Source organism: Alexandromys fortis, unplaced genomic scaffold (assembly GCF_014885135.2).
Source record: "Alexandromys fortis isolate MF-2015 unplaced genomic scaffold, M_Fortis_MF-2015_v1.1 scaffold_8_9099976_23576923, whole genome shotgun sequence".
NCBI classification, from domain to species: Eukaryota; Metazoa; Chordata; class Mammalia; order Rodentia; family Cricetidae; genus Alexandromys; species Alexandromys fortis.
In genome coordinates this window covers 11884464-11909494 of record NW_026067899.1, presented here as the reverse complement: position 1 = coordinate 11909494, position 25031 = coordinate 11884464, and the positions used below count along the sequence as shown (strand labels likewise).

The window sequence follows — 25031 nt, the reverse complement described above, 5'->3', positions numbered from 1 at the left end:
CTCCTCCTCCTCCTCCTCCTCCTCCTCCTCCTCCTCCTCCTCCTCATCTTCTCATCCTCCTCCTCCTTTTTTTTTTTTGTGGAGGGGATGGTGTTCAAGACAGTGTTTTACTGTGTAGCCCTGAATGTCCTAGAACTCCCTCTGTAGATCAGCCTGCCCTTACTCAGAGATCTGCCAGCATCTGCCTCCTGAATGCTGGGATTAAAGGCATGCACGGCCACCACCACCTGACTTAAATTCAGTTTTTACCACATGCATTTGTTTGAGGGCATGTGCACATTCCATGGCATAGACGTAGACGTCAGAGGACAACTTATGGAAGGCAGTTCTCTCCACGACACAGGTCCTAGGGATCAAACTCAGGTCATCAGACTCAACAGCAAGTGCCTTTACCTGACAATCTTACCTGCCCTGATTTTAAATTTTATAAATTACAATTCATAGTTTATTCCATATTTGCTCTAAGCCTTCCCTATGGATCATGTTGGCATATGGTAGCCATGATTAAGGAAAGTTTAAGCCAATCAGTTCTCTTCTCTGTCACACTGTGAACTGCTCTTGCTTTCTGGAGTCACGTGCTTTGGAAGATCATCTCTTGAGAGAACCTTCTGATCTGTTCTCTTGTCTCCCACCCTTGCCCCCACCCCATTTGGTAGCTGGAAATCCTATGCATTTATGTGGGAAGCAGTGGTGAGTAAAGAGGAGAAAGCAGCCGGGTGGATTTGAGACCGTGGGATGTAGCAGGGGCTTTAACATTTCAAAGCTGCTCATCTGGGTTTTAGACATTGCTATCTAGAGCAGCAGTGACTGGATATTGACTGTCTCCAGGCTCTGTTCTCTCCCCCAGACAGTTATTGATGATGCCAGATCTGTCCTCCTCCCACATGTGAATTCATTTCTCCCTCAGCACAAAAATAGCTTCTTACGGCCCTGGTCTATAAATCAAGAGCCGAGAACGTGATTACAGCGAGAAATGGGAGCACAGCAAAAATTTAAGAAGTGTGCTATGCTCTTCTTTATTTTTGTAACTGGAGCAAAATTTCTCTTCAAGTTAAAGAACCTTCGCTCTTCACAAAATCTAAAAATAAATTATTGGTTTGGCTAATCAGGCAAAAATTGTGTTTTAGATGCATATTGCATGGAGGATACACTGCAGCCTTCCAAGCACTAGAGTTAGAGGTATGCACCACCACACGCTGGAGTTAGAGGTGTGCACCACCATGCTGGAGTTAGAGGTGTGCACCACCACGCTGGAGTTAGAGGTGTGCACCACCACGCGCTGGAGTTAGAGGTGTGCACCACCATGCGCTGGAGTTAGAGGTGTGCACCACCGCACACTCGAGTTAGATGTGTCCACACGCTGGAGTTAGAGGTGTAGGAAAGTTTTCCTTTTTTCTTTTTCTTTCTTTTTTTTTTTTTGAAACAAAACAAAACAAAAACCTTTCCCTGCTTCTTAGCCGTTGCCACCCTCATTTAAACTTGCAAGACTGAGATTGTCTTGACAGTAAAAGAAAAGGACATTCTTATGTGAACACTTATCATTTTTATTTTGAGCTTAGATTTCCCCTTTCTGTGTCTGCATCTTTAGAGAGTTTGAGTTAGTAAGAAGTGGGGATTAATGGCATTTTTCAGGCTTTAAACACAGATAATTCCTGTCCACCTGTCAGTCCCTAAGCTGAATCTTTGCCTCGATTCCTGCACCTTTGCCTGAGTAGGACCTTGCGCCATGACTGAAGCCATTGCAAGAAAGTCTGGCCTTGTGTTAGCCAACTTACTGTTTTCCTTCCATTTGCTTCAGTTTTTCAGATGCTAGCCGGGATGTTAGAAAACCCTGGATTTCTTTAACTAATCAGAACACCTGTTGTGGGGTGGGCCTCAACAGAAGTCTCACTTCCTGTGTAATTCATGGGGATGCCACAGGGAACTGTTTGTCTCATTTTCATCTAGTAACACATCCTCTTTGATCTTCGCTTCCCATATGGTCGTCTAAATCTTTTATTCATAGATTCAAAGCACTCACACAAAATGCTTCTGTCAAAGAATACTTAACATCATCTAAAATGTCTCCGCCTCTGTTGCTCCGTGTGTTTTCTCCACCTCGAATAAAGTTTGCACTCGGCATCAAAAAGTCATTTTCTCTATGAGAGACTGGTCACAATATTATTTGTTAATATCTTAACCTTTTTCTGGAACGTATTTTAGACAGCCATTATAAGGGAATCTAAAACTACCGTAGAATTTGTAGCATGCAGAATGGAAGACGGGGAAGTAGGAAAACACATGGATAAAAATGGAACAGTGGACGATCGCAACGTTTACCAAACCACTGGCCAGAGAAACAAACCAGGACTGTACTTGCCTAGCGCTTTGCTGCCCCTGCCTTTGTGATGCTTTAAATATTGAAAGTGTGTGAGCGCAGTCTGAGAGCACGCGTCTCAGGTCAAGTGCAGCTGAAAGGGAAATGCCCGAGTCAGACTGCAGGCCTCACTGCTTTCCTGAGTGTCTGTCTGGTCTGCCCCTCTCCTGCAACAGTATTGCCCCACTGTGGTTCACACTTGTGACTGGGTTTCGAGTGGAGGGGGACCAAATCAAATGCCTGTTGGCGAGTGCAGATAGCTCAGGAGTCAGGAGTTGCTATGTGAAGGGCATTATTCTTAATCTGGAGTGCGGTCTCTACTGAACACAACATCACACTCGGATCACATACATAATTATGAAGACGCCCTTTGCCCTGTCTCATTTTTTTTGTCTCATAGATTATGAATATGTACTGTTCTCCAGGACAAATTTACAACATACAAGATGACTAATCTTGAATTATGGCCTGTTGTCATGTTTTTGCTTTCTCTCCTTACTGAGATGTTGGGAATTGCCTCTAGAAGAGGAGGACTGACTAATTGCATGAAAGCCCAGGAAGCATGGTTCTTGGTTTCTTAGCTAACAGGGAATTGAAGGCAGGCCGCATGGCTCCAGATAGAAGCCTACACTCGCAATAAGGCAGGAGAAGATGAGGAAGTCTCTGTCTGTTGAGGTTGATGATGTACACCAAGCAACTTTGGAAGATGTTCCCAAAAGTTTAGTCAAATGCCATTTGTTGCTAAAAATTCCCTCTGCCTTGGCTAATGAAGTTTTTAAAGCAGGGTCGTCAGCGCTCCCTGGGGAGTGATGGTGTCAGTTTGTCTCACAGTAGCTTCCTTGTTCTACAAGTGGGCACGGCACAGTTCCTTCATCGTCTATTTTATTTATTGGCTTTTCTTAAAAAAAAAAAAAAAACTTAAATAGCCTGGTTTAAGGATGTGGAGCTATCTGCTTGTTTGGAGAACAGTCAAGATTTATTGTTTGATTTTTGTCCGACCCTCAGACAAAGAATGAATCTAATGTGGAGAATGCATTTCCTAGCCAGTCCACCTAAAAGCAATAGATGAGGCCCCTGTTTCGCAAGCACAGGAAAAACAAAACTAGCTGACCTGGATGTTTACCTATTGGTAGATTGTACTAGTTTGTGCAACACCAGAGGTTTGTAGCCTTAGGGAGGCCCTCCCTACCTCTTACATGCCAAGCATCAGTATAGTGAGCCTGTGACATGGCTGATAGGATTCCAGAGACAGGGAACTATCACCTGACAGTGGGACAAATGCTTTGAAGTCGGAGGTTTTCCTTTTCTACCGGTGTCATATTTAAAAAGTGGTATTCTCAGCAAAAAGTCAAGATCATTCAAGAAATCTACTGCATCATAAAATGAGTAATATGCCTCCTTTGTAAAAAAAAAAATTGAAAATCCATTAGAATTTACCTTTAACACCAAACAACCAAAAGTCTTCAGTTTGGCAAGCATTTCAGTGTCCTCCATGCTGGTAAGAGGTGAGGCACAGTCGCTCCCCCGAGAAGCACTGCTGTGTGGTGATGTAAACCATCAAGGAAGAGACCATAGGGAGTGGCAGTCTAGACAGTGGGACAAGATAAGACACTGTCTGGAATAGTTCACTGAGTGAAATTTAATTTGCTGTTGGGCAACTGTGGGTAGTTTTGTTAGCCATTGATGAAGTTCTTTGCATCTGAGTGGCAGATGCCAACCTGAGAAGGGATGAGGGAAGTGTCATGGCGGAGGTTCTACGTGGCTCCACTCTTCTCCCTGTGGCCTCCCCAGTGCTTACCCAGTAGTGTTCAAGTAGGCAAGCTCACATTGGGTCAGAGAGGTGGAGCATTTTCTAAGAATGTTCTTGCTTTTATAGCAAGAGACACAAAGTAAAGTTAAAATTCATCAGCATGTTCAGTTTCCAGTGTATAGTGCATAGTTCTGCAGTACCTGCACGGCAGCTCTGGCATTTGAACAACTCTTGAAAGAATTTTTAGACTGTTCTGCACATTCTTCCCCCAAAATAGCATTCAAAGTGTGAAGCAGCTTGGCATATGAGGCGAGTTCAAGTACTTCTAAGTTCCTGGAATGTAGGTTTGTGTGGGAAAGGGCGAACGAAGGGAGCCAGGTGGCAAGGACCTTCTGTGCCACCCTCAGAAGTTTGCATTTTGTCTTCTGTGGTCTGTTTGTACGTTAGCAGTGGGAGAATGACACCCATTTATTGTCACTCAGTAAACCTAAGTAGCAACAGCAGGAAAGAGCCTGAAAGGGTAAAGAAATCCAAACCATGAAGGCTGATTTGAAGGTGGAGAGAATGTTCCAGCCAAACTGGGATGAAAGGGTAGAGACACGACCTTTAACCCTGGCAGGAAGGTGAGGCCATGAGTCAGCTTCTCTGACATTTGTATGAATGAAGAGGTCTCATGTGCCCCTAGAAAGTGAAATAACCCCTGCTTTCCAGGTTGAGTGGCCCCATGGTCCCAGCTAGAGCAGACTCTCTTTCCAGGAAAGAATTGTAACATGTTGATCACAAAGTGTGTTTGGAAATACTGTAACTCACAGGACTGCGAGTGTTTGTTAGTCTTAACAATAGTCAGCAGCCCTCCTCCCTGGTTGGCATAAGCAGAAAGAGGTGTTAGACATCACTCGTAGACACTCTAACCTGAACCATGGCCAGGATCAGTGCTCACCGCAATGGCTGTGTTCATGGCAAGCACTCTGGTCACCACCACTCTCTTCTCACGTGACTTCCTACTGCCCACTCACTAGACTGTCCTCGGGCATGGGCAGAGGACGAGCAGTCAAGTTTTCTAACTGCTGACAAAAGACCAAATTAGAGAGGATTTTCAAACATAATACTCAGCTCTAACTGGCCATTTTTATCAGTGAATAAAAACTAATTCCATATGTATAGAATTTTATGGTGATTTGCTACATATTCTATGTAGCACAAAAATGCATAGTCTCTGCCTAAGATTAAAAAAAAAACTAGCATTTTATTTAAAATACAAAGCTTCGGCCGTTCAATAGGCATTGAGTTTCTTCTTCATTGTTCATCTCTCGACCTGGAGAGTTCTAAACATACGAATGGCCCACCGTAAATGGTTGATGATCACGTTATTCAAAATTGTGACGATATCATCCTATTGACATAAAACTCTTGTTGATGACTCAGTCCTTGTGTTTTAAATGTCTTTCACATTCCAGTGGAAGCTCCTGGAACACAAGCTGCCTGGCATCTTCAGAAGGGACGTGAAAGGGAGCCAGGGCGGAGTCTTATGGGCACAGTGCCTGCAGACACATGGTAGACAGCCAGCATTGGTTGGGAAGTGTTTCTAGGAATAGATGGTGGGGCGAGAGGAGAAGGAGGAGGAAGCAGGCCTTTCCTTCTTGGCTGAAGCTGCCTCTGGTGTCTCTAACATGGATCTGCCTCCACCGGCTCTGAATCAGAGTGAGTCGAATTAAACAGCTCTTCAGAGTCCATGGATTCATTCTTCATTCCTTGAGTCACAGAGAGCGAACACTTTGAGACTCAGTTAAACTGAACACTTTCAAAAGAGAAACACACTGTTATGAGGACCATATACCACAGTTTCTGCACAGCATCGCCAGATCGGGTAATAATGTGGTCTTCCAGATACACTCTGTCAGTTTGGCTTATTTTTAATGTTCATTATTAGCTTATTTTCCTAATGAGTTGTTTTATTACTTTAAACTGAAATAGGAAGGTAATTTTAGCTGCAGCTTGCCATTGGCTTGGGGGATACCATGCTGTATTTAGGGGACCTAAGGCCTTTTCAGCAGCCAAATGCTCTTTGCCTGACTTTTGTGTCCATCCAACCCCACCGAAAAGCTGCTGGTGCCTCCTCGGGACAAAGGTTGGAATACTTTAGACTGCTTGAGTGAAGTTAGAGCTCTCTATCGGTATTGACCTCAGCACCCAGGGCAGCGGGCTGCTTGGGCCTTTTCACCTTTCATGAAGAGGCACTGTGTAAAGTGTCCCCTGTGTGCCAGCCATGGCACAGAGAGGGTTCAGACAGCCACGGGCCTCTGCTGCTCTGAACAGGAGCCCAGAGGGACATAAAGTTAATAATTGTAAAGATGGGAAACATTGTAAAGCATCTCATTAAAGTTATGCACTTAAATCCCAGAGCTTGATAACCTTTCATGGTGGTCCCAAGATACACAAGCTCTATTAAGCCGTCCTGCATGGCACTTTGGTTGGCGGCATGTGTCCATGCTGGCATAAATGTGATGGTTTGGGCAGTTACACAGTAGGCATTACCAGTCCTAGTGTCCGGAAAACTAATTTTGGTAATAAAGTTAAATAACAAAAATACAAAGAATCTGCTCTCGGTTGTCAGAAGGAAACCACTTTCTGAGCTCAAGGACAGTGTGGTGACCTGCTACCAGGATCAAGACAAATGCCCTTACTAAGATTTGCTCCCCATTTCCCCACCTCCTTCCTCAAATGTCCCTTTTGAAATGGGATAAGGGCACATTAGCTGGGGCAAGGCTCCTGGAGCTTTGACCCCTTGATTGCCTCCATTCACAGGAGCTGTTACCCTGTTTGAAACCACGCCCAGGTCTGTGGTGTGAACTGCTGTGCCTATGTTGGACAAAGGCAAATCACACACGCTTTCATCCAGCAAAGATTCCTGGGGAAGATGTCAGGGAGTTAGACAGGAAAGCAGAACTGCAGCAGGCAGCCCTGGACCTTTCTTGAGTCGGTGTCCTTTTATGAGGGGTTTGGTTTTTTTTATGCCTAGAGTTACAAATCTTTTTTATAAATTATTAAATACTCCTCAAAAGTGTTTGGGCTTTCTTTCCTACTTTCAAAACAAGGAAAAGCACAAATACTGAAAGAAATAAAGAAAAAAAAATCTATGTTCTTACCCCAAAGGAATTACTTCACTTTTTACCTTTTCAAGACGTTTCTCTCTCCCGACCCCCCGACCCCCCTCCCGTGTGTGTGTGTGTGTGTGTGTGTGTGTGTGTGTGTGTGTGTGTGTGTGTGTGTGTGTGTGTTCTGTCTGTCTGTGTCACTGTTTAGGAGCACTGGCTTTGGGATCAGAATATCTTAAGTTTGATCTTAGTATTTCTAGTAGCCAGTGTTTTTATCTGTAATATAAAATTACTGATGTCCCTGTGACAAAGTATTGTGCGTAAGATAAAGTAGATTATGTATTCAAGATGAAGATGCATATCTTAAGTGCTTTAATTTACATTTGACAATTACTTGATCACCTAGTCTGTGTTCCACCACTGTCCTCTAATGCCATAATGTGCTGTGCTAATTGGTGCATGGCAGAGAAGGACAAGGAGGCACACAAATCAAATAGGTTTTCACATGAACATAGTTTTTGAATACATATAGTATAAGCCAGTGGTTCTCAACTTCCCTAATGCTGTAACCCTTTAATACCTTGTGTAGTGGTGACCCCCAACCAAAAATTATTTTTATTTGACTTCATAATTGTAATTTTGCTGCTGTTACGATTAGTAAGGTAAATATCTGTGTTCACCGATGGCCTTAGGTGATCTCTTGGAAAATCCCCAAAGGGGTTGTGACCCACAGGTTGAGAACCAGAGCCATAAGGAAATTATATAGCTCAAATACTGTCCTGGCTTGCAAGTCTTCCTTTTGTTAATGTACTGGTCTAAGAATGTGCTTTTGCTTTTTATAAGGCAGCTCTCTGTTCTAAGTGTGCCCCTGTTAGCATGCATCTCTGCTGGAGTCTCACAGCTTCCTTACAGCATTTTAGTGACCTTCGGGGCTTTTTAATGGATGTGCTGCACACGTGGCTTCAGAGCGTCACAAATGCCAGCTCTGTCATATGTCAGTTGTTCTGAACCTCGGCTTTTAAGGAGAAACAAAGTATGTCTCAAATTGATATAGTTAGCTACAGTTAAAAAAATATTTAGAAGTGTAATTTTGAATTTTACTTGAGATTTTCTTATACGTTTACATAATTAGATATAACAAATAGAGTGTTGGTGTGCAAAATAAGCCCGAAGTTAAATTTTATTGACAATTTTTTTCTTTTTCCCTAGCTCAACTGAGAAGTCATTTCCTTGGAGATCAACAGGTATGTTTTCTCCATTGTTACTATATAAAAAGTGTTTTGTGTTTTAGATACACACAAAGTTGCTTAGCTCGCACCCACCCCGTAAACCCTGTACTAGAACTAAACCCAGGGCCTTGTGCACGCCAGGCAAATGCTCTACCACTGAGCTAAATCCCCAACTCCTGCCTCGCTTGTTCTTTAACTTCCTAGCTCTTGGTGGAGGAAGCCAAGCAGAGCTTTTGGCAGTCCTGAGGCTGAGTTTGGCTTGGCTGTAGTGGTCCTTCTCTCTTTCATCCGTGAGCAGAACTAGAAGTTACAGCATTGCACAGCAATTGCCTACTGTTAACTGGGTGTCTAGAGCTTTTCATCACAAGGAAACCAAGGAGCCAGCAGGAAGGTTATTATAAAAAGGATAAATACTCATCTCCATTGAATTTTTCTTTGTTCATGCTTAGAGTTACTTGAAATGTTCATTTTATATACTCAGCTTAAAATATCCGCTACTCCTAAGGTAGTCCAGTAGGCTTTAATATAGTTTGTTTATCTCTTCCCTAAACTCGCCACACGAAGAATGAATCAATCACATTACAAAGAGTACCTGCCACTGTCACAAGGGTGGTCCTCGGTCTTCACTCAGTATGTGGAACTCAAGCACCTATGCCAAGTGCTGGATGCTGCGCTCCCTGCTTAGCAGACAGTAGGAGCGCGCAGCACACCTGCCCCCCCACAGCCAGGGCATATGGGGTTTCATAAGCTGAGCAAGAGCTGGTCTTGAAGAAAACTCAGAGCACCAGATGCCCAGTATCTGAGTTTATCTGCACGCTGTCTCAGAATCCCAATGTCATTCTTCACACTGCTAATCTACAGTGTTTGTCAAACTGTTGATAATGTCAAAGATAATGGGAAAACTAATCTGCAAGACCTCAATATAGCATGTTACTAAAGGGAAAGATAGTCCATGAGGAAGCATGTGGCTAGCTTGGAATAAGGGGGTGGGGCACTTTATGACATAGATAGGCCATTTCTATAGGAGCTATGTGAAGATGAGCCCGAAGCCCACCTGGTCCTCACCTCCACCAGACTGCAGAGGAGGCCTTCGCAGCAGACAGAACACGCGGTACAGCATTGTGTGGGAAATTTTTAAGCTAGTTTGGAAAGGGAGGAGATGTGTAGGTGTTAGAGGGCTAAACTGGACCAGAAGGGAGGTTGAGTCTCTCAGTAGTTAGGAAGAGACCCTGAATATCCCTGAAGAAGAGTCACATTTAAATATCCATGGAAGAAACTACGTAGTTATGTATTGGAGGGAAGAAAATGTAGCAACAAAAGACTAGCTGGAAAGTTACTGCCTAATTTGGTGTGGGATACATGAACTGCTAAGGATTTGGAGACTGACTTTGTGCAGACAAAAGGTCTTGTATGGGGTAGGAGGGTGACTTCACTGAAACACTGGTGGAGAGCCAGTCTTTGGGACACTTTGGACTATGGTATTGGGCGCGCTGGATTTGATGACTAAAAGGGTAAAGGAGAACAGTGAGTAACTTGGAATGGAATAACTGTGAACGTAAGCCCCTGTCCAGAGTGGAGGCACTCCTATTGAGCAGATAGCCCCTGCCCACGCAGGCGCCATCAGACAGTTTAGACACGTAGCCAGAGTGCCGTGGACTCAATGGACGGAACCACCTGAGTGGCCACAAAGCTGGAGCCCAGAGAACAGCCCTGCTGGCTGTTCCTGGGAGGTAATCAGAGATGATCTGAAGCCTGGGGAGCCCCAGACATCAGCTGGAACCTGTGTTCCTTCCCGACCTTGTCACAGTATGTCAGGCCATCACAAAGGGCAGGAGCATGTCTGTCCTGCTCACCTGAGCAAATGAATCCATGCATGCATGAATGGATAATAAATGTCAGCAAGGTTTGAGGGCATATACATTAGCTTCGCAACTAAACTTGGGGCCCTTGGAAAGTTTCTTTTTTGTCTCAGAACCAGGACCTAGAAAATGCCCAGTCCTTAGCAAATGTTAAAGATACCCCTCTGTGTCAGAGGAGCAACTGTATTAATTCAGAAACAAAATGCATACTTACAAAAAGAGTACAAAATGTTGTAATTTTTTAAAACTCTGAAGAGCCCATTTTTTACTCTTAACTACGTTCCTCGGTGCTCTTGAATCCTTACATGTAGGACATGTGAGCCACGTCCAACAGGCAGGCTGTGATCCCATGCACTCCAGAATGGTCATGAAAATTGGAAATTTACTTAAAATTTTTTGAAATTGTGCGCTCATTTGTTTCTCTCTCTTTAAACTCAGTTACATACTCTTGATCATGAATGTGGTGGATGACGATGTCATATGCCAATGTCAAAGGTTAAAGGTTAGACACTCCTGATGACCTAACAGGACATTGCCAGTCTTGTCCTTGCCAGCCACCACTGCTGCTGCCCTCTGTCTCTCCTCCTCTTCTTCTTTTTTTATTTTTAAGGCAGAGACTTTCTGTGCATGCCAGGCTGTCCTAGAACTCACTGAGTCATAGCCCAGCTCTTCCTGTTCAGATTCAATATGCCCAGTATTTATGGGATTTTCTTTATTGCAAATTTAACATGTATGATGTGACTCTGATCAGATTGTTTCCTTTGCCGCTCTTTCTGTATTCTGAATATAATACCTTCATTGAGATACAATTCACATGTCCTACAATGTACACATTTAGACCGCACGTTTCAGTGTTTTTGGTTTATTCGGGGTTAAGCACCCATCACCACAGTTAATTTCAGAGCGTTTTCATCACCTGTAAAGATGCCACATACTTTTTATTCATCAGCTTCATTTTCTGCCCCAAACTACTCATCTTAAACTGCGACCATTCCCTTTCCTCATGAATCTGCCTATTGCAGACATTTCAGTTAATGGGTTTATGCAACATGGTCCGTAATTACGGACTTTTTTCACTTAGCATCATATTTTCAACGTTTACCATCCGTGTTGATACTCAATTCCTTTGCATTGATAAACAACCCTCTACTGTGTTATTGGAGAGCATTTTGCTTATCCAGTCATGAATCAATAGGCATTTATTTCTCCTTTTGGCTATTACTCTGAATACTTATGAAAGGTTCTAGATGTGTGTTTTTACCTATGTGTGTAGTGAAGAACAACATCGCTCAGTCAGCTGGTAACTCAGGGTTGAATCTTTTAAACAATTAGCAGAATGGTTTCCAGTGTGCCTGGACCTTTGTAACATTCCTACCAATAGCGTATAGGGCTATCCACACACCCTCCCACACCTAGCACTTCTTTTACTACAGTTACCTTAATGGGTATGGCATAGCATCTCCTGATTTGTTTTTATTTGCACTTCAGTGATGGCCATCATCATTTTGTCTTGGGTTAGTTTCTGGTTTTTTGTTCTTCAAGCAGTGTTGAATGGCAAAGCTTGTACTTCAGTCTTAGTAGCTGTTATTGGAGGCTGCTCACTCAGTCCCAGCCACCGAGACTTGAAATAACTGCACAGAAACTGTATTAATTAAATCACTGCTTAGCCTATTAGCTCTCGCTTCTTATTGACTACCTCTTACATCTTAAATTAACCCATTTCCATTATTTTATATTTTACCATGAAGCTTGTGGCTTACCAGCAAGGTTCCAGCACATCTGTCTCCTGCAGCAGCTACATGGTGTCTCAATGACTCCGCCGTCTTCCTCCCAGCATGCAGTTTAGTTTTCCTGCCTAATTCTATTCTGCTCTACCATTGGTCCAAGCAGCTTCTTTATTCACTAACCAATAAAAGCAACACATATACAGAAGGACATCCCACATCAAGTAGCTCCCTTCCTGTCTTTTTATTATTAAAAAAAAAAATTCCTTCCCAATTCTAAATGTGCTGTACACATACCCATGGGAAGATGTTTTTATATATAGGAAAATATAAAGTAATTACTTATAATTAATCTCTATATGTTGTACATAGTTGCTTTTTAAGCAAATTTGAGGATATTGATAGGTAGTTTGTTTGTTTTTTAAGACAGTGTCTCACCGTATATCCCTGGTTAGCCTGGAATTCTCTATGTACATCAGGCTGGCCTCTGCCTCCCCCAATGCTAATTATCTATTATTGAATCTGAAATTCTTCTATGAATTCAATTTAGTATTGCACAATGAGAATTTCTTTAGAGCCTTGAACAGGTGTAGCACACAATTGCCAGCACTCAAAGCAGAAGGCTGGCCCTCTTCTGATCTTCGGGTTTAATAGAGAATTACAGCAGGGACTATAACTGCCATAACTGGTAGGGAGATGCTAGAAAGGAGAGCTATAAATATGTCCCATAGCTGTATATGTCTGTATGACTGGGCGTTACAATTTGCTCTGATGTTTACTATAAGTAAGTGTGGTAATATAACTGTTTATTAAAATGTATCTCCGAGGTTTTAGGAAGAAAAGTATGTAAGTTGTATACTATTGAGATCTTTAGTGTATATAACCAAGTTGCCTTCCCATAAGATTGTATCCAGTTTTCCTCCCTCCAGGTCTATGAAACTGAGCCTCTTACATTTTCTTCCTATTGTCTTCTGTTTCTGGAAAACATAAATTTTCCTAATAATCAGTCCCCTTCTTTCCTGTTAGAGGGTTAATATTTGATGGGTAAGAATTCTTTATGGACCATCAGTAAGAGCTGTATCTCTGCATTAGACTTTAGATGGAAAAACAGAACCCATGCCAGCTAGTTCAGTATACAGAATTTGCTGTAGAGAACCTGTAGTTATGAAAGTAAGGTTGGAAGAGCTGAGAGATTCCGCTGAATAGTGGAGCACCCTAGAGACCGATGCTGCTGAAAGTCTGCCACCATTCCCAGGGTGGGGTAATGGGTGCTGGGCTTTGTCATAGTCTTGGAGTTGGCACGGGGGTTGGGTGGGAGTTGTTCAGTATTTGTTGGAACCAGGAAGATGCACTCTGTCTGTGGCAGAAACGCTGTGTGAAGTTGAGATGGGGTGGCACCTGTCTCCTCTGCTATTCTCTCTCAGCCAGCTGCCGCTGCCTAGCTTCCTGAGCTAGCGAGAGCAGGCAGCTAGAGTGTTAGCTACCAACACCACACAGGTGCTGGGTGTTCCTATGTGTGTGGTGCACAGCCCAGACAGATGAAGACACACGGTGGAGATGCCCTATCTAGGGCCTCCTGGACCCTTCTTCCCTCATCCCCACACTTAGATCACCATCTTCAGGATTTGTGTCATAGGCAAGTAAATATCTACCTATGTGCTTGACATTTTTCTTAAAGTTTTTCAAGAAGTTTTCACAGGTGTGTGTGTGTGTGTGCTTGTGTATGTTTTCCTTTATAACTTTTCATCACCCCAGTAGGCTGTCCAGTCATCTTATATATCTTATGTGTGAAATATATAAGAATGTGAAATAATGTGCATGCATAAGCAATAAATATATTTAAAGTAAATACATAACAATTGCCTGCTGCCCACATGCCCCCACCCCCGCCCAGCCGTCAGTACAGCAGCAACAGTTCCTCTGCCCCCATCACAGCTGGGCCCCTCTGCACACCCCAGATGAGCTGGTCCCTTATTTTTCTTAGAGGACCACAGCCCAAATTTTACTCTAGCCCAGGCCTTCTTTTCAAGTATTTATTGTTTTTTCAGGGTGGGTTTCCCTTTCAAATTTAACAGCCATAAATAGCAGTGTGTGTGTGTGTGTGTGTGTGTGTGTGTTTCCTCCTGGCCTCACTGCAGTAATCCTGGTTTTCTGACACGTGCCTGCTTTAGCCGTGCTGACAGCATCTGAGCTGTGGCCATGACAGTAAGCTATAGCTGCTACAAGAGCAGGAAAATTGGAAATTGATTTTATGAATAAACTCTGATTCCTTTTGTGCTTCTTTTTCTAGTAGATAATTAGATGCCCTTTACAAGTTCAAGTATAGATTAATAATTGGAATAAAATGACAGTTTTGATATTCTCTTTCCTGTTGTAAGCCTTATTGTATTAATTCTGTATATGTAGACGCACAGACAGAATGGACTGTGAAAATCTTGCCCAGAATGAGCAGGGCTTGCTCTCGACAAAGGCACCCATTCTTTTCCTCGGCTCCCTGTGTGAGAAAGGAGCACACAGAAGGAATGCCGCTGAAGGTCCTTTTCTGTTCTCATCTTCTTTATATTTTGCATTTACTTGCAGACAGTTTCTCTGCCTTTTTCTCCCGCTTTATAGTTTTGCAGATTTGATTTGAAAAGTTCATTCCCTTAAAAGCCTTCCAGGAAGAAGGTGAATTGTTAGCACTGCACAGCGTTGATGTCTGGAGCAGCTCTTGAGGATGCTACCTTCTGCTGAAATGCCAAAGCTGAAACAACTTACTGTAGCATCTGAGGAAGAGCTTGGGATGCACTAAGCAGAAAGACTTCCGTTTCTTTACAATTCAGCTCAGGAAACCCTGGTTTTCCTTGGTGGTTGGTAGATGATGGGTGTTATTTACCCCGCACTAAGAGTTTTTGTAAAGAAACACTTCCCAAAGGATGAGGGTGAGATGTCATTTATCAAATCCTTGCATCCTGTGGGTCTGTACCACTTTCTTCAAAGTGGTGATGATGCTCAGAAGCATTGGGCTTCCTCAGCTCCTGGCCCGTGACTTCATTACCCTGCATTTTCCACACCACTGAGGTCATATTTCCACTTTACGAAACTTCAGTGCACTGCTTTTTGTCTTTCGTGAGGAGAAGAGCTTGCAGTTTGGTGTCTCTGCTTTGTATTTTTCTTAGTCTCACATTTCTAGTAACCCGTGCTCTGCTCTAAGAAGTCAGAGGGACTCAGCCCTTGCTGCCTTCTGCTCAGTCTCTGTTAGATGCGTGTGTCGTTTTCCATCATTTATCCTTGTGTCTCTTCACAGTTATGTATTTGTACAGTAGTTTATAATCCTTCAAACCTTGAAGTAACGTTTAAGATAATATGTCATGGAATAGAAAATAATATCAGAATACTAAAAAACAGATACTAAAATAATAAAGGACCAAAGGGAGGGGGAATTTCGGCTCAGACACATAGACTCTCACAGTGGCTGCACAGTGTGGAATATCTTTCTTGAAAAAAAAATATTTCAGTGTAGCTTTTTTTTTAAAGATTACTAGCAATTAAGAAACATGACTATTCTATTTATTTATTTAGTTATTATGTATACAATATTTTGTCTACATGTATTCCTGCAGGCCAGAAGAGGGCACTAGACCCCATTACAGATGGTTGTGAGCCACGATGTGGTTGCTGGGAATTGAACTCAGGACCTTTGGAAGAGCAGGCAATGCTCTTAACCGCTGAGCCATCTCTCCAGCCGGCTTTTTTTTTTTTTAATAGGGGGAAAAAACACATCAATTCTATGTACAACTGTAATGGCATCTGGCCGTCAGAAGGGAACTTAGAAGCCAAGATGACAAGCTTAGTCCTGGTGTCACTACTGACCGCTTGTTGCTTACGTGCTCTGGCCATAGCTTGTGACATGTAAATTGCTACAAATCACAATTTCACAGCTTTTCTGTTCCAAGGGGGAAAAAAAACTTGCTATAATCTGGGAAATTGCCAGTTTGAGAAGTTCTGTGTGAGAAGTTGGGGAATGGAGAGTGTCAGCTCAGAAAACTAGATTAGACCCAAAGCACCAACCTTGTAGAGCTGAAAGTCACTGGCCCTTTGCACCTGCCACACAGTCCATAAAATCCATTGTTTTACTGTCCTTGTTTGCTGGCAAAGGGATTTCCTTTTTTCCTTTGATATTGGGCACTGAAGGTAGGGTCTTCTGCGTGCTAGACAAGGGCTCAGAAAACTCACTCTGTAGCCTCAAGAGGCCTTGAACCACCAGGCCTAGCCAAGCCCATTGTTTTTAACACTGCCATGGTTCCTAAGAAGAAGTATTTAAAGACCTAAATAATATTAAGTAAGTGATAGGTCATTGGCACTCAGAAGTAAGATTTTGTTTTGTTTTGTTTTTTGCTTTTCGAGACAGGCTTTCTCTGTAGCTTTGGAGCCTGTCATGGAACTAGCTCTTGTAGACCAGGCTGGCTTCTAACTCACAGAGATCCACTTATCTCTGCCTCCTGAGAGCTGGGATTAAAGGCATGCACCACCACCGCCCAGCTCAGAAGTAAGAAATTTAAGACACCAAAAAGATTAGGGTTTCTTATTCAAACAAACAAACAAAAACAATTCAGTGAGGGCCACAAGATAAGGAAATAGGGGAAACTTGTAGTTGACCCACGGGACCTTACACCTGCCCAGCTGATTCGGATGAGTAGGGAGAAAACCAGAGTGCTATGTAGTAAGGACTTTTGGTATTTGATAATAAGTGTAGAAGGGACAGGAAAAGATTGCAATAAAATAGAAATTTTAAAGTAATTATTTACTTTCACAATTCTGTATTTATTTACTATATTTATTGTGTATTGAAATGTCATGGTTCGTAATGTTGTCCACCAACAGTATGTGACCTTAGAAGTTAATGTATTCTGCCAAGTTTAATACTAAAGGTAGGATCTACATTTTATTTGTATATAGAGAGATTTTTTTTCATTTCTAAAATGTCCAGGTACAAGTTCTGCCAGCAGAGTGGGTGTAACCCCCCCAGACACGAATCCTGAAGATCAATGAGAGAATAAACTGAGACGATTTTTCTTTGTGTCTTTTCTCCATCTGGAACCAGTAATTTGCAACACAAAAATTCTTCAGTTCATCATGAGATAAGACCCGAGCTTAAATGGGAGCAGGTTATGCCTCGGTAGAAATGTGGCGAACCCATGAAGGGATACTGTAGGAAGAGGCTTTATATCGTACGCAGTGACAGATAGACTATTAGATCAGCGCTCGTGTGGAAAATGACTACTGTGTTATTGAAGATCTCGGGTGTCATGATTTATCGTGGCTATCAACATACAAATGACAACATTTAACATTCATTTGCCTTCCTATTTCTCTTCTAAACGCCAGGAGCATGAGTTCCTTGTAAAACCAAAACTTAGAGTCCCAAGTTTCAAGCCTCCTTTCTGTATGTGGGCCTGACCACAGACACAGAAGGAGCTGTTGCAAAGCTAAAATATGCTTTCCTTTTGGTAGAACTTAAAAGTCTGGAAACCCCTGTCATAAAGAAAAGCTTTGCTTCACTCCTGCACATTCCCGTCCTGTGGCCACACGTCCTCTGTCACCCCACACGGTGAGGACTACGCTGGTGTTTTACACCAGATACTCCCTTCTGCGCTTTGTCTGAACGTAAGCGTGGATGTGAGTTTAGTTTGCCTCACACAAATTACCACACACTCTGTTGTCCTGTGACTTCATCCTCTTCCTCTTCTCCTCCTCCTCCTTCCCTCCTCCTCCTCCTCCTCAGCCTGGTAAAAGTCTTGTGCTTCTATGTAAGGCTATAAAGGTGCTTTTGTCTCTTTAGAGTGATGTCTTCATTTCTCCTCAGTGTCTCACGTGGACAAACAGGTGATGATCTCCTTAGCATATCTGGGTATTTCTGTCAGAGAGACTTCTAGAACTGGAGCTGGCAGGGCAGGAGCACCTGTCTGCACTTGGACGTTACACTTTGCCTATTAAAATGCTTAATGATCTCAACCACTATGGAAGCCAAATTAGGTTTCACGTGCTCAATATTATCAGAGTCCAGGAATGGAAATCTTGATGCACATTTAAATTTTCATTAATTAAATAAGATTTCAAAAAGTCATTTGTTATAGATATATTATCATTAAGTTTATAGCCACACTAAACAGAATAAAATCATTTTAAAAACTCATTATTTAACAGTGGTAAGTTGTAGCATTCCAGAGAGAATGCAGCATACGCTGGCATCGTTATTTGATGGGTTCTTAGAGACACTACAAAGCATCGTGACCTTGGACTGATTGAATTATTGTAATGCATCCTGCCAGTTCTGCTTCCTTCTGGATTCATATATGGCTCAAAAGGATCAGACTTATTTTTCTTCTTAAAATTAATATGACAGCCACTGTCCAAATAGAAAGCAACCTTCTTTACCATCATTGGAATAGTTAGGGTTCCAGCTCTCACCCCTGATATTTCTGAACTTCTCTGTGCATCAGATCACCTGCAGAGCTTCTAAGCTGTTGTGCAGGCTTCAGCACACACAATTAAATTCAAAATTTGAGTTTGGAACAAGGCGTTTATAGTCTTCAGGCTATGAAGCAAATCTGTTGCTGTGGTTCCCTTGATGGAGAAGACATGAAAATTAGCAGGGGACATCCCTTTCTATATTAAAGGGCTTAAATAGCGGTTGTCGTAATAAAACAGAGGATTCTCTCGAGCTGACTAGTATAAGACAGCTAAACAGAAACACTTTCAAGACACCAGGAAAATCTGCGTGTGGAGTCACTATGTGACATTAAAGTAACTATGGTTGGATAGTATCCTGGTTTTATAAAGGGACATGGAAGTGTTTAGAGATGAACGATTTGTAGACAGAAGGCCGCACTAACCTAAGCTGGCATGGAGTTCCCTGTGTAGCTAGGATGACCCAGCATTGACCCTGCCTCCATCCCAAGTACACCGCTTTGCCTGCCTGGTTTTGCTGTTTTCAAAAGAAATCTGTAGCATCTTGGTATTTTCTTATTTGGGATGCTCCCATTTCTTTATTTTAAGACTTTTTGTTTAACCATGTGTGTATGCACATGAATGCAGGTTCCCACAGAAAACAGAAAGGGGAGTCAGATCCCCGGGAGCTGGATTTGCAGATGATAGCCTCCTGACATGGGTACCGGCAACCAAGCTAGGGTCCTCAGCAAGAGCGGTGGGCCCTCATCATGACTGGGCCTTCTCACCAGCCTCCTTTCTAGATTTGATAGCATTTTTTTCCAAAAGAAATAAAATTTGTCCATGAAAAATTATTTGAGAGTGACTTCAAGTGCTTGGCTGTATTTCCCCATAGGCTAATAACTTTCTACATCGCCATGACGCCCTTAAGCTTTGTGTGGAAATGATCTGGTTTTGTAGCCACCTGGCCTCAAACTCGTGATCCTTCCCAAGTGCTAAGGTTATAGTTATATACTGCCATACCTAACTCCTTGATTTTTTTTTTCTTCAACTTTCCCAAAACAGATCCAAGGCCCATGACCATTTCAGTACCTAGCTGTTAAACTCATCTGGTCTGTCCATTGCCCACTTCATATTTCTTCTTGCTTTAGCTGGCTTTCCTTTTATAGTTACAAACCATGTGTTCTTCTGTCAGGTAAAACACCTGTGTTTTAATTTCTGCACAGACTAAAAATAGCTAATAAGTACTCGTTTTGCCATGGTTATGTATGGAAACCCCTATTCCTTCCCCTCCCAAAATTGTTTGAATGGTTTCATGTTCCAGGCTAAAACTCAGGAGTTTGAAGTATCTACGGCGAGGCATCTTCTTGGTCTTGCATAGAAGTGCTTTTCAGGTTTGTCATTTAGAAATCAAAGCATCGATCATCATTGTATCAGTGGGCAGACCAAAAGTTTGCTGCGGCCACAGAATGAGATACAGACAGGCAAGCTTTTAGAGTGGACTTCAGGTCAAGCAGTTTGCAGTGAACTAAAAGCTACTTCATCAATGGTTTTCTCATCCTCAGAACTTTTCATGTAGCATTTTCTGGATGAGCAAAATTTCAGAGCTATCATGAATATTTAAAAGATGATATAAATATTCATTAGCACTTAGACATAGTCAAGAAAACCAGACTAGAAAGAATTTCAAGAAATGTGGGCTTCAAGTCTTTCTCTTAATTCTGTACTTCCATTAAAAATGCAGCCTTGAAAGGGTACTATACGTACACAGTAACTTCCAGTTGAGTCAGCAAGCTCATATGTATCATTAATATGCTTAAAATACCAGCCTGCCTCCTTGCCATGCACCAGGAACATGTCTGTTGTCCGTGTTTCTATCACCCTGTCTTGAACATTGAGTCCAAACACATTTCCTGGTGATCTCCTTCCCTCTGTGCCTGTGTCTGCCCTAGGGATGCATCTTCCATACCACAAAGTACCAAATAGGAGACATTATTTTGGTACCAGGCCTAGGTCCTCTTTCAGAACTTGTCCTGGAACTTTATTTCTGAGCACTGGAGGCCTTGGAGACGTTTCTGCACTTGGAGAAGGTAGACCCTGAGGTCAGTTTAGGCGTGAGAGCCATCAGGAAGGCTCGAGCTGTGACCCTCAGTTCACAGGCCGGAGTTGGAAGGAGATGTTAGAAAACGCCATCTCCAAAGCCCCATAGCAACTTGGAAGATGGGGAGAACAGCAAGGAGAACCCAGTGCAAAGTTCCAGCATGCTGGACTGTGAAAGACCAGTTACAGTGTTGTATATGCCAAACATCTCCCCTGAGCTCTAGGTTCCTGTTTCCATGGTGATTTGCGCAGCACAGACCTCCCTCACCTCATACAGTCGAACAGCATGACCTGTGGCTTAACAAAGCAGCGCCATTTTAATGACTCCAGACTCTCGAGTGAAGACTTTGTCTAAGCAGATATTCAGTGTGTGTTATATATTTGGGGGTGTATATTGCAGAAAAGATAAAATAATACATGTTGTAGCCCATCTTTGAATAGGATCTTCCTGAGTTAAATACCAGGTCAGTTTTTTCTTATTATCCTTAACCTTCTAGTATTTTTCATACATGAAACTTTATTTTTTTTAATTAATCATCTTTTTAAAAAAAAAATAGAGCATTCAGATAAAATGTGACAGGCAGCAAGGACCATGATTCTAGTAATCTCCCATTCTTAGGCGCAGAAGGAGATTCCATTGTACCTTAAAGAATGTTCGGGCTCTATTTTTAGATACACGCTTTCTTGGAAGATGTTAGCCGATGTTTGAAAATACCCATGAAGACATGTTTGTGCTGTTGTTTGCGTGATTTGCTGTTCAGGATGCAGTTAAAAGTAGCGTTCACGTGTTGTTCGTCTTTGAAATGTTTTGATCTCTTGTCCTGACCAAATCACAGCACTCAAGCTACGTCATTCTAGATTAGAGAACTGACCATGAGATGGTCCACCCTGCACTGCACGCCTCTGGGTCCTCCGAATCGGTAGAGTACCTTCTTCCATCCCACATAAGTAAGATTGCATAAGTGATACATAATTGATAGATACAGCCCTCACCGTTTTGTAATCAGGAAAATTGTGCCAATTGGTTCGAAAACTGGTGTTCTGATTATCTGGTGCATTGTGGCTGCCGGTACATGCATTTGTAAATTAATAAATGTTCAAAGAAACACAGCGAATAATGGCAAAACTATTTTTGGAACACCATTTGACTTTGTTGTAATGAATCAGAAGGCATTTCAGCACCTTTTTGTCTTAACCGCTACTCACTGATGGGCTGCACAGGAAGAGGGAAGTGACTGAGGAGCTTATATGTAGTATAAAGGTTGGTTGATTTATAGTTCATATTAAATAGATCTTTTTATCAAGTTGTCACAACTCCACCTGGCATATTTGCTTAGAGATGGAGTACGAAAGCCCTTTCCTGTCCACACTGTCAGTTAGCTCTCCTGTTCTGACAGTGCTGGCATAGCAGTGAGCACTGTAGTAACTCCAGTTATCTTGCTAGTACCCTTCACTGTCCGTGCTCGGCTGGGGCACTGCGCTCTTCTGTTCTTCAGTGCGCGGCCCTAGGAGCCTGGGATAGAAGAAGCAGTCGGGTGATGCGACTTCAAGGACACATAGCTAATGATGCTTTCAGGGCAATATTGTTTGTTTTGCTTTTCTACTTTTAAAGATACTAATTCTGTTAGGGTGTGTGTGTGTGTGTAAGTCAGGACACAGCCTTGGATATCATCCTCAGGAATTACGCCTCCTTCGAGGCAGTCTTTCATTGGCCTGGTACTCACCAATGAATAAACTGTCAGGCTGGGGAGCCCCAGGGACCTTCCTGTCTCTACCTCCCCAGTGCTGCAATTACAAGCCCATGCTGCTGTTCTGGCATTTTATGTGACTTAGGGGATTCAGCTGGCTCTAAAGCTTGCAAAGCAAACACTTTACTATTTTCCCCAGTCCACGATTTATTCCAATTTTTTTTTTTCTCTCCTCAGTACTGGGAACTGAACCTATGACTCTGTGCGTGCTGGGCATTTTGCTTGCCCACTGAACTCTGTCTCAGCCCTGTATGTTTCTCTTGAAGAAAGATTTAACTACTTGTTTCATGGTTTCTGAGATAATACTTCATTAAAAAGACAGAGGAGCCCAAGTACAAAAAATTTAAGGTGTGCCTCTCTCATTTCTAGGTCATTGCTCTGTGTAGTTGTAGGTTTGGATCTCTATATCCATGTACAGACCTTGAGTGTTTTGGGTTTCTATAAAAAAAAAATTTTTATTTTGCTAAGACATTGTATACCACTTGGTATTTCAAACCCAAATTCTTGGTGTCCTGGCATTCTAGGCTTTTAACTAAAGCCAGTGCTGAGGATACAGCCCAGTGGTAAAGCACTTGACTAGCATCTATGGGGCCCTGGGTTCAGTCTTTGTAACACACTAATATACACATGCACACACACACGAGAGGGGGTAGGTCCTTAAAGTCTCATTTAAAGATTGGCACGTGTTTCTAGGGTGTGTGTGTGTGTGTGTGTGTGTGTGTGTGTGTGTGTGTGATAGTGTAGTGTATGTGTGTATGGGTGGTGTAGTGTGAGGCCTATGACGGTCTCTCTGGCAGCTCCGTTGCTTCCTCCCTTTGCCTGCCCCGTGCTCTCTGCATGAGTGGACGCCCCTTGTGACTCCTGTGGTTGTTCTGGTTCCCTGTGACTCTTGGAGCGTAGCATACTGTCTGTGTGCTAACGAAGTCTTAACAGGCTCCTTCAGGATGCTATATAACATACGCAGAACTCTAGAAACTCCAAGTAGAAGATTTACAAATGGAGCAGGTTGCTTCAATGTTAACTACCCGGCAGTGACTCAGATGGTACTCTACCATCTATCAGAGAAGCCACACACAACTGACATCTTCCATTAAAATCCCAGCTCCAGAGAATTGAGAGCTGTCACAGAGTTCTGGCACCTAGAAATGTACTGTCGAATGATGGATCACAGCTCAGGCTGTTAGGAGCCCCTGTGAGGAATGTCACCATCTCTTCCCATAGGCCAGGAAACAGACTCTGATGTCAAGTTAAAGGCTCAGAATGCACTAGGGTCTGCAGTTCTCTCTTGCACCTCGTATGCACATCTAGACCAGCTTAACTAGTGTCACCTAAAATTTGCTTTGCTCTGCGTAGATCAACCTTATTGAGAACATAAATTACCCAGTAAAGCGAAGTTGCTATCGCTACGCAGGTTTGTTCACCTGAGCAACCACTGAGTACAAGGGACGACCCAAGGCACTGGGGAGACAACAGCACAAATGAGACAAAAATCTGCTCTTTGAACTTACATATTTTTAATAGACAGAGACAGTAGGAGTATTCCTACAGTAGAGACTATAATAGATCCCTAGGAAAGAAGGGAGAAATCCTAGTGAAGACATTGAATTCCTTAGAGTTGTATTTTGAGCTCAGAATGTGACTCAGAATTAGCCAAAATGTTTGAAAGTGAAGCAGCATTTCTGAGAATGTGTGTTAGTGCCATGAAGGTTAAATCTGAAAAATGGGAGATCAAATGGTTATAACCCAAACATGAAGCAATGTGTGTTTTATGTCTGAGCGAAAAGAGGGCAACTGAGTGGTGTGCAAAGGTCAGCATGACCTAGTCCCTAAGTACAGCATAAGAAGCAGGCGGCAATGGAGAAGCCAATGACTTGGTTTGGGCAATGGTAATTGTCATTTAAGTTCAAGGTAGCAAATGGTACTATAGAAAACAAAACAAAGTATGGGAGCGACAGACTGGTTAGAAGAGACAGCCATCAGGTTAGACTTCTGTGTGTTCCTCTGGGGAAAACTGGAGGGAAAACGAAACATATCGGTTAGGTGTTAGTGCCTCTGTTGGTGTGACTCCATTCTTTGTAGACTTCTTAGTAAGCAGCACGAACTGTAACATAAGCCAGCCCATCTTACCTCCTGAGTTTCGTCACTAGTCCATCATGAGCACTCTTGGGTTTTGTTTTAGCCAGTTGTTAATCTATACCCTTCCCCCTAACCCCCGAAATATTTGGTCATCATTCTTAGTTTTCCTCTGAATGTATTTGGAGGAAGTTATGAGAGATGGGTTTTCCAAAGACGTACTTTTCAGATTTTGAAGTAATGAAATACATAGGTTAACTTGGGTCTTGTAACCAGAATAAAGAACATTTATGAAACTGAACAAAGTACAGTAATAGACTGAGTGTGGAGAGCACATTCACACCGATGAAGTTAAAATAACTGTGCTATTAAGGTGAGCAGAGCCTTCTAGTAACCTCTGGCTTATATGATGCTATTGACAAATATCTGTGCCTTTTAACAAGTTCTTCTGCAATGTCATTAAATTCAGCTGTAAACTTATTTTCTTACAGATGTGCCAAATACTGGTGTAAGCAAAACTAGAGTTTCTGACACTGTCCATCCCAACAACTATCTCATCAGGACAGAGCAGGAACAAGGGACACTGTACTCACCAGAACAGACGTCTCTCCATGAAAGTGAGGGTCTGTTGTGTTCTACTCTAAACACTAGATTTTCTTTCATTAATT

General features: G+C 42.6%; 2 protein-coding genes across 22 annotated transcripts in view; both read left to right on the top strand.

The window, feature by feature from the left end:
• Dapl1 (death associated protein like 1) overlaps nucleotides 1-25031 on the top strand; it is a 341707-nt gene that overhangs the window by 136408 nt on the left and 180268 nt on the right. The gene's annotated exons all lie outside the window — the stretch shown is intronic.
• Nucleotides 1-25031, top strand: part of Pkp4 (plakophilin 4) — a 205459-nt gene that overhangs the window by 129606 nt on the left and 50822 nt on the right. For 14 of the 21 annotated variants that reach the window (XM_050123928.1, XM_050124019.1, XM_050123962.1 and 11 more), the window contains 2 exons: nucleotides 8411-8445; nucleotides 24855-24986. In XM_050123928.1, the coding sequence (XP_049979885.1) occupies nucleotides 8411-8445; nucleotides 24855-24986 (167 nt within the window). The remainder of the gene's footprint in view (nucleotides 1-8410; nucleotides 8446-24854; nucleotides 24987-25031) is intronic. The other 7 variants (XM_050124024.1, XM_050123977.1, XM_050123935.1 and 4 more) reach the window with 2 other exon arrangements.